At 43.2% G+C, this 9,634-nt stretch overlaps 1 protein-coding gene across 1 annotated transcript; it reads right to left on the reverse strand.

Annotated features, from left to right (window-relative positions):
- Positions 1–372: 372 nt before the first annotated feature.
- Positions 373–8,593, reverse strand: LOC109213831. Its single transcript, XM_019377669.1, has 5 exons — positions 8,519–8,593; positions 2,560–2,636; positions 2,031–2,384; positions 1,741–1,946; positions 373–395 (listed from the first exon to the last, which is right to left on the reverse strand). Exons 1-5 carry the CDS (start codon positions 8,591–8,593, stop codon positions 373–375), a joined length of 735 nt encoding a protein of 244 aa, XP_019233214.1.
- Between the last annotated feature and the right edge of the window lie 1,041 nt (positions 8,594–9,634).

A 9,634-nucleotide genomic window follows, 5' to 3' on the forward strand; every position in this document is an offset into this window, starting at 1 on the left:
ATGTTGAAACTCCAACACGCGGAAAGTTCCAGCATAATATACTGGAGATTAGAGCACCTGTGTATGAACTTCCAGCATATTATACTGGACCGGTATATTATACCGGAACTCCAATATATTATGCTGGAGTTCCAGTATACTTACGCTGGAACTCCATTATAATATGTTGAAGTTCCAGTATACTTATGCTGGAACTCCATTATAATATACTGGAGTTCCAGTATGCTTATGCTGGAACTCCAGTATATTATGCTGGAGTATTTCCCGATTTTGAACAGTGTTTTCTTCAGATTTATCTTTACATAAAAAGTGGCTAAATTTCGATTACTTTTGAAATTGTGGCTATTTTTGAATGACCACTTATAAATTTGGCTACTTTTGAATCTCCCAGCTCCCTGCTCAATAATACACAAAATTGGCTTAGATGTTAGATCTATTCTCCTTCACCAAGAAGTCGCCGTCCACCACATCGCCCCATCTTGTCTATTTCAAACGTTGGAAGAGTTCCAAGGAGAAGACTAGAGACATTTTCGTTGCTATATCTATCCTCTCATTTCTTCTCCCAAAGTTTCATAATCAGAAGCCCATGTTTCTGTACGCATGCGTTCACTAATATAAAATTCCAAGATTTTAAAATTAAAAAATTAGTTGATTATGCACGCAAAACAAAAAAAAGGAGATGCTAAAGACCAACAACAAACAACAACAACCTAGTGAAATCCCACAAGTAGACTCTGAGGAGGGTTATGAGTACATAGACCTTACCCCTACTCCAGAGGAGTAGAGAGGCCCAGCGGCGGAGCCACATTGAAGCAAGGGGTGTCAAGGGACACCCCTTCGTCGGAAAATTATACTATTTTGCTAGATAATTCTTTTTATTTTTATGTATATTTACTATACGTTGACTCCCCTTGACTTTTCGATATATCTAATTATTTATATTTTGACACCCTTTGATGAAAATTTTGGATCCGCCACTGGAGAGGTCATTTCCGATAGATCCCCGGCTCAAGAAGATGGAAAGAGACAATGGCGCAGTTATATCAGAGGAAGCAAGAAAGAAAGAAAGATAACATCAGCAACATAATAACAAAAAAATAGAGAGAAAAATAATAACAATAAGCAGTAACAATGGCACATTAGTATAGACAAAATGGAGTAATATGGATACAACAAGAGCCACTAGCATCCTAAGACAATACATTAATGGACTAGCCTCCTACGACCTAACCTGCAGCCTTAAAGAAGTAATATGGATACAATTGAAGCCACTAGCAGTCTAAGACAGAACTCATGCTAGCCTCCTACTTGCTAACCTACAACCTTAATGCTCGTCCTCCACAACTTCCTATCAAGGGCCATGTCCTTGGAAATCTGAAGCCCCACCAGGTCCTGCCTGATCATCTCTCCCCAATATTCCTTTGGCCGCCCTCTACCTTTTCTCACACCCATCAAGGCTAGCCGTTCACACTTCCTAACCGGGGCATCCATGCTTCTCCTTCACACGTGCCCGAATCATCTAAGCCTAGCTGCCCGCATCTTGTCTTTTATGGGGGCTACGCCCACCTTCACCTCGATATCTTCATTCCTAATCTTAATTATCCAGCCTAGTGTGCCTGCACATCCATCTCAACATCCTCATTTCTGCAACTTTCATCTTTTGGATATGAGAATTCTTGACTGGCCGACACTCAGCACCATACATCATGGACGGTCTAACCACCGGTCTGTAGGACTTACCTTTAAGTTTCGGGGGCACCTTCCTGTCGCACAAGACACTAGACGCTAGCCTCCATTTCATCCACCCCACCCCTATACGGTGCGTAACAACCTTATCAATCTCCTCATCCTCCTGGATAACCGACCCCAGGTACTTGAAGCTTCCTTTCTTGGGAATGACTTGAGAGTCAAGCCTCACGTCCATGTCCGCTTCTCCCGAAATGCCGCTGAACTTGCACTCCACGTATTCTGTCTTAGTCCTGCTCAACTTGAAACCTTTAGACTCAAGGGTCTGTCTCCAAACCTCTAACCTCTCACTAAAACTGTCTCGTGTCTCATCGATCAGAACAATATCATCGGCAAATAACATACAACATGGCACCTCCCCTTGGATATGGTGTATTAGTACGTCCATCGCCACGACAAATAAGAACGGGCTGAGCGCCGATCCTTGGTGTAAACCCATAACGACCGAGAAATGCTCTGAGTCGCCCCCCACTATCCTAACCCGCGTCTTAGCTCCATCGTACATGTCCTTAATCACCCTAATATAAGCAACCGGAACACCTTTCACCTCCAGACATCTCCAAAGAACTTCCCTAGAGACCTTGTCATATGACTTTTTTATGTCAGTAAATACCATGTGCAAATCCTTCTTCCTATCCCTGTACAGTTCAACCAACTTTCTTATAAGATAGATAGCTTCCGTAGTAGAACGAACAGGCATGAACCCAAACTAGTTATCGGATATCGACACCGACCTCCTCACCCTCACTTCCACTACCCTCTCCCAAACCTTCATGTTATGACTTAGTAACTTGATACCTCTATAGTTGTTACAATTCTGGATATCGTCTTTGTTCTTGTACAGAGGTAACATCGTACTCCACCTCCATTCTTCTGGCATCTTTTTCATCCTGAAAATAATATTAAACAACCTAATTAGCCACTCTAATCCTGTTGTACTCACTGACCCCCAAAATTCTTTTGGAATCTCGTCGGACCCGATTGCTCTCCCCCTGCGCATCCACTTAACAAAATGCTGGACATGAGAAAGGGAAGAGTGTAGCTGAGAAAGAAAAAAAACTTTATTTACAATGGGCACAAAGAAACGCTATACATAGCCACTGAATCCGAAAAAGTATTAGAATGGAGTTTTTGATGTCACGTGAGTTATATAATAGTATACTTTCGCGAAGACAATCCATCAGCATCGTAAATTATGCTCGATGACATATTTTTCTTTTATAAAGTCTCTCGTGGTGTTCATTTTCTTTGAAGGTGATAGAATGTATGATTCATGTGGTGGGCTATTTCTTTGGGTTGCTGGCTGAAGCTAATTTTTGGTGGTGTATACGGTAAAATCATGTGTCCCCGATTTTGTAGGCTCGAGGGTTCGCATCGAGGAACAAACTCGATATGGGCCGGGTTCGAGCCCGAGGGCAGAATATAAGGCTCGAATATCGAAGTACGCGATAAGCACCGAAGCCGAGTATGACCAACCCTTAGATGATGCCGTTATTGGTTTTGTAACAGAAAGAGCAAGATTCCTGCCACGTCCCCAAGATCATGGCGTAAATTCCGGAATATATTTGTACCGGTTAGTACGAATCTGTACTAGATGGTTAGACAGTTGTCCTAATAAGATTCCTTACTGTAAATAGAAATGTACCTTATTTAGGGTTCTCCTACTATATAAAGGGGACCCCAATCATTTGTAGCCAGCATCAATCATTGGCAAAAGAATATACTCTTTACTTTCTTGCTCATTACTCATCAGAATTATTTCTTGACTTTACTGTCTTTACTTTACTGTTCTTGCTAACCTACCTCGAGGCCATCATAGCTCGAGGTCAAGATTGGCTTAAGAACCGGTTTGATCCAACTTAATTTCTTAACTTATACGTTTGATTTCTTGGTTATTAACTAGTATTGAACTAAATCACGTATCTTTAAAATCATAAACAAGTTTAATTGTTACTCGTATTTTCGAGGTAAACAGTTTGGCGCCCACCGTGGGCTAAAGATAATAGTGGTTGTTTCAGTACTGATTCTGATAGCACACGTTATTTTCACACTTGTTCTTGTCAAGAATTTTTGTTCTCTGGTTAAAACACGTCAAACTCACAAAACGCACCCATACACGGCGATGATGGTCTTGGATTTGATGGGGAAAACAACTATGTAGTTGCTCCTGGAGCCGGTGTACCACCGATTAACCCTGGGGAAGTGCCAAATGTGGAACCAGTCGATGTTAGTTCACACATTGCTTTGAATGCGGATTTAGGCGCAGACCCCGGAGGCCAAGGAACACAGGATATAGGAGATGGGGGAGTTAGCTTCCAAGTAATATTCGAGATGTTAAAAGCTCAACAGATTGCTATCGCTCAGCTTCAAACTCTAAGTGTGGTTGAACCAAAAATCACTCGTCGTACTAAGCTGGTGCCCGAGAGATCGAACGGTAATTGATCGGGGACTGACCCCACGATTATGAGGATGCTCGAGGAGCTCACCAAAATAATCGAGTCGGGGGAAAAAAGATTGAGGATAATGACAAAATAGTAGAGACGTATAACTCCCGTGTTGATCAAATATCGGGGGCACCCCCGGTCTTGAAAGGTTCGGATGCAAAGAAATTCGTACAAAAGCCATTCCCTCCGAGTGAGGCTCCGAAGATCATTCCTAAAAAGGTTCATATGCCCGATATACCTAAATAAAACGGCACGAGCGATCCTAATGAATTACCTCGTACACTTGCGGGATTAAAGGAAACGACTTAAATGATGATGAGATCGAGTCAGTTTTGTTGAAAAAATTTGGGGAAACTTTGTCAAAGGGAGCTATGATTTGGTATCACAACTTGCTACCAAATTCTACCGATTCGTTTGCTATGTTGGCAGACGCCTTCATGAAGGCACACGCCAGGGCCATAAAGGTTGCGACAAGGAAATCAGACATTTTTAAGATTAAGACGGAGGAATGATGAGATGCTAAGGGAGTTCGTATCCCGATTTCAAATGGAGCGAATGGAATTACCACCGGTCTCGGATGATTGGGCCGTGCAAGCTTTTACACAGGGGTTAAACGAGCAGAGTTTGATCGCGTCACGACAGTTTAAGCAAAATTTGATCGAGTATCCTGCTATGACTTGGGCAGATGTACATAATCATTATCACTCGAAGATCGGGGTCGAGGACGACCAGCCGAGAGCCCCCTCGGGCTCAGTTCATCCAAATAGATTGGCAGTTAAGGCCCCGAGGGATACATATAGGGAACCAAGATCAAATAGGGAACGGTATCAGCCATATGTCGCGGATCGAAGAAACAACGGTTCGGGGCGCAATCCTCCTCGGAATGATCAAAGTAACAATCGAGGACAAAATTCTTGGTGACTTATGAGTAAGAATGGTTTTGATAAACATACCGATCCCGCAGAAGCACCTCGGTTGTCGGAGTATAATTTCAATGTTGATGCATCGGGGATCGTATCGGCTATTGGAAGGATCAAAGACACCAGGTGGCCCAGGCCTATACAAACCGATCCTTCTCAAAGAAATCCAAACTTGATGTGTAAATATCATGGCACACTTGGACCGAAGACTTCAGGCAGCTGAGGGAGGATGTAGCTCGATTGTTCAACGAGGGTCATCTTCGAGAGTTTCTCAGTGATCGAGCTAAGAATCACTTTAGAGAAAGAGACGCAAACAGAAAAAATGAGCAGGAAGAACCGCAACATGTAATTCATTTGATCGGTGACGGTGTCGATGTTCCACAAGGGCCTATATTCAAACACACCAAGGTGTCGATCACCAGAGAAAAATGGACTCGGAGTTATGTGCCCGAGGGCGTCCTATCGTTCAATGACGAGGAAGCGGAAGGCATATCTCAGCCGCACAATGACGCCCTGGTAATTTTTATTTTGTTAAATAAAATTCAAGTTAAACGTGTTCTAGTGGATCCCGGTAGCTTAGCAAACATAATCAGATCAAGGTTTGTAGAGCAGCTCGGCCTACAGGACCAAATTGTATTTGCATCTCGAGTTCTAAATGGCTTCAACATGGCGAGCGAAACAGCGAAGGGGGAGATAATCCTACCAGTGAACGTGGCCGGGACCATCCATGATACAAAGCTCCATGTGATCGAAGGCGACATGAGATAATGCGCTACTCGGGAGGCCGTGGATCCACAACATGAGGGCAGTACCTTCAACCCTTCATCAGATGATGAAATTCCCAATAGTGGATGGTGTAAAAATAGTTTACGGGGAATAACACGCTGCAAAGGAAATATTTGCAGTCGATGAGGTGACACCGATACCGTGCCTTCAAACTCGGAAAAATCGAGCACCAAAGATAAGCAGGCAGCCAAATAGCAATCACCGTCCCCAGCCTCGACCGAATCAGAGAAACAGGTAATCAAAGAAGAAGAAGAGGATTTCCTTACCCCTCGAACTTTTGTTGTTTCCAAAGAGTCAGATTCAACCAAGTCAACGGTCGAGGGGCTGGAATAGGTCATACTGATCGAGTATATGCCCTAAAGAAAGGTATACCTGGGAACGGGGTTGACCCCCGAATTCAGGAAAAAACTCATTCAATTTCCTATCGATAACATGGATTGTTTTTCTTGGTCCCACTTAGACATGACAGGGATCCCACTGGAAATAACAACACACCGACTAAGCCTCGACCCCAGGTTCAAACAGTAAAGCAAAAAAGGAGGCCCCAGTCCGAGGTAAAGAATGCATTCATAAAGGATGAGGTAACTAAACTTCTTAAAATAGGGTCTATTCGGGAGGTAAAATAACCCAAATGGTTAGACAACGTAGTTGTAGTCCCTAATAAAGGGAACAAACTTAGAATGTGCGTAGATTATAAGGATTTAAACAACGCATGTCCAAAAGACTCCTTTCCACTGCCTAACATCGATCGCATGATTGATACCACGGCCGGCCACGAGATCCTTACCTTTCTCGACGCCTACTCCGGGTACAATCAAATTCAGATGAACCCGGAGGACCAGGAGAAGACCTCGTTTATCACTAAGTTTGGAACATACTGTTACAATGTAATGCCCTTGGGGCTAAAAAATGCTCGAGCTACATACCAACGCCTAGTTAACAAAATGATCGAGGAACGGATAGGTAAATCGATGGAAGTTTACATTGACGATATGTTAGTTAAGTCCCTGCGCGCAGAGGACCATTTAACTCATTTTCAGGAAACATTTAAATCTTGAGGAAGTACAAAATGAAGCTTAACCCAGAAAAATGTGCCTTCGGGGTCGTTTCAGGCAAGTTCCTCAGCTTTATGGTATCAAATCGGGGAATCGAAATAAACCCCAACAAGATCAAGTCCATCGAAGATATCACTATCATAGATGGTGTGAAAGCCGTACAAAGGTTAATATGACGGATAGCCGCCTTGGGCCGATTCATTTCGGGGTCATCAGATCGAAGCCACAGGTTTTTTTCTTTACTCAAAAAGAAAAAAGATTTTGCATGGACCCCAGAATGCCAACAAGCATTGGAGGAATTGAAGCGATACTTATCGAGCCCACATCTGCTTCACACTACGAAGGTAGATGAAAAGCTTTACTTATATTTGGTAGTGTCTGAATAGCGGTAAGTAGGGTACTAGTTCGAGAAGAGCTAGGTACGCAGTTCCCTGTCTATTACGTAAGTCGAACTCTAGGAGATAATGAAACTAGATATCCACACTTAGAAAAATTAGCACTTGCATTAATAAGCGCATCTAGAAAGCTAAAGCCATATTTCCAGTGTCACCCGATATGTGTGTTAACCACTTATCCTCTCCGAAATGTTTTGCATAAGCCCGAGTTATCAGGCTGATTGGCTAAATGGGCCGTCGAACTTGGCGGGTAGGATATCGAATATCAACCCCGAACGACCATCAAGTCTCAAATCTTATCTGACTTCGTGGCCAATTTTACACCAACCCTCGTACCCAATCATCGGGGGTGTGGACCCTCTTCACAGACGGAGCCTCGAATGTGAAATGGTCCGGGCTTGGCATCGTTTTGAAGCCACCTACATGTAACATTATTAGACAATCTATTAAAACTTCTAGGTTGACTAATAATGAGGTCGAGTATGAGGCCATAATTGCAGGTCTCGAGCTAGGGGGCAGAATTCATTGAAGCCAAGTGCGATTCTCTGTTGGTGGTGAACCAAGTAAACAAAAGCTTCGAAGTTCGAGAGGATAGAATGCAAAGATATTTGGACAAGCTACATGTAACCTTGCACCGCTTCAAGGAGTGGACTCTATATCATGTGCCTCGTGGACTCTATATCATGTGCCTCGAGAACAAAATAGTGAGGCTAATGCACTTGCTAACTTGGGATCATCAGTTGAAGGAGATGATATTGTCCCAGGAACTGTCGTCCAATTATCGAGGTCTGTGGTCGAAGAGGGTCATGCCGAGATAAATTCTACCAGTTTGACTTGGGACTGGAGGAATAAGTATATCGAATATTTGAAAAATGGAAAGCTCCCATCGGATCATAAAGAATTGAGGGCTATACGAACTAAGGCTGCTAGGTTCACATTAGATGAAGATGGAACATTGTACAAGAGGACGTTCGATGGACCATTGACGGTATATTTAGGGCCGGGGAACACCGATAATGTTCTATGAGAAATCTACAAAGGCACTTGTGGGAATCACTCCGGAGCCGAGTCTTTGATTCGCAGAATTATTAGAGCAGGGTATTATTGGGATAACATGTAAAAAGATACTAAGGAGTTTGTTAAACAGTGTGATAAATGTCAAATGTCTGCACCGATGATTCATCAGCTCGGAGAGCAGCTTCACTCAGTCCTGTCCCCTGGCCTTTCATGAAATAAGGAATGGACATTGTCGTCCCTCTACCAACGGCCCCGGGTAAAGCTAAATTCATTTTGTTTATGACTGACTGCTTTTCTAAATGGGTAGAAGCACAGGCCTTTGAGAAGGTCAGAGAAAAAGAAGTTATTGACTTCATCTGGGACCACATCGTGTGTCGATTCGGGATACCTGCCGAAATCGTATGCGACAATGGGAAACAACTCTTCGGCAACAATGTAATGGAGTTCCTCGAAGCACACAAAATAAAGAAGATCCTATTAACACCGTACCACCCGAGCGGGAACGGATAGGCCGAATCAACAAATAAAACTATCATTCAAAACTTAAAGAAAAGGTTGAACGACGCAAAAGGAAAATGGAGAGAAGTTCTACCTGAGGTTCTTTGGGCATATCGGACGACGTCAAAGTCCATCACGGGGGCAACCCCATTCTCTTTAGTATACGGCTCCGAGGCCTTGATTCCAGTCGAGGTCGGGGAACCCAGTGCCATATTTCGACATGCATCGGAGGAATCAAATCATGAGACTTTGAATACTAGCCTCGAGCTATTAGATAAAAAACGAGAAGCTACACTTGTTCGGATGGCCACACAGAAACAAAGAATCGAGAGATATTATAATAGAAGGACCAACCTTCGACACTTCGGAATCGGGGACTTAGTTCTACGGAAAGTCACCCTCAATACTCGAGACCCAAACGAAGGGAAACTAGGACCGAATTGGGAAGGACTGTACCGAGTCATCGGAGTTATCGGAAAAGGATCGTACAAACTTGGCACGATGGAAGGTGAACAATTGCCAAACAATTGGAATGTATCACTACTCAAACGATATTATTGCTAAGGTATGACTTTCTCCCCTTTTCCATTTATATTTAAGACTAACTCATTGCATATGTTTGATCGAAGACATCGAAGAGAACCCCTCTACGCGAAGACCTTAGATTTTAAAGCACGCGTTGCACTCTTTTTCCCTTAGATCGGGTTTTATCCCAAATGGGTTTTTTCGGCGAGGTTTTTAACGAGGCACCAACTATGTGCTACCTAAGGAGA

The sequence above is a fragment of the Nicotiana attenuata genome, unplaced genomic scaffold (assembly GCF_001879085.1).
Source record: "Nicotiana attenuata strain UT unplaced genomic scaffold, NIATTr2, whole genome shotgun sequence".
NCBI lineage: Eukaryota > Viridiplantae > Streptophyta > Magnoliopsida > Solanales > Solanaceae > Nicotiana > Nicotiana attenuata.

Coding starts and splice junctions, on each gene's coding strand:
- LOC109213831 (XM_019377669.1), bottom strand. CDS start 8,593: ATGTCCATTCCTTATTTCATGAAAGGCCAGGGGACAGGACTGAGTGAA. Junction 2,385..2,559: donor CAAAGACGATATCCAGAATT/GTAACAACTATA, acceptor TGAACTGTACAG/GGATAGGAAGAAGGATTTGC. Junction 396..1,740: donor GGTGCCCCCGAAACTTAAAG/GTAAGTCCTACA, acceptor ATTATTGAGCAG/GGAGCTGGGAGATTCAAAAG.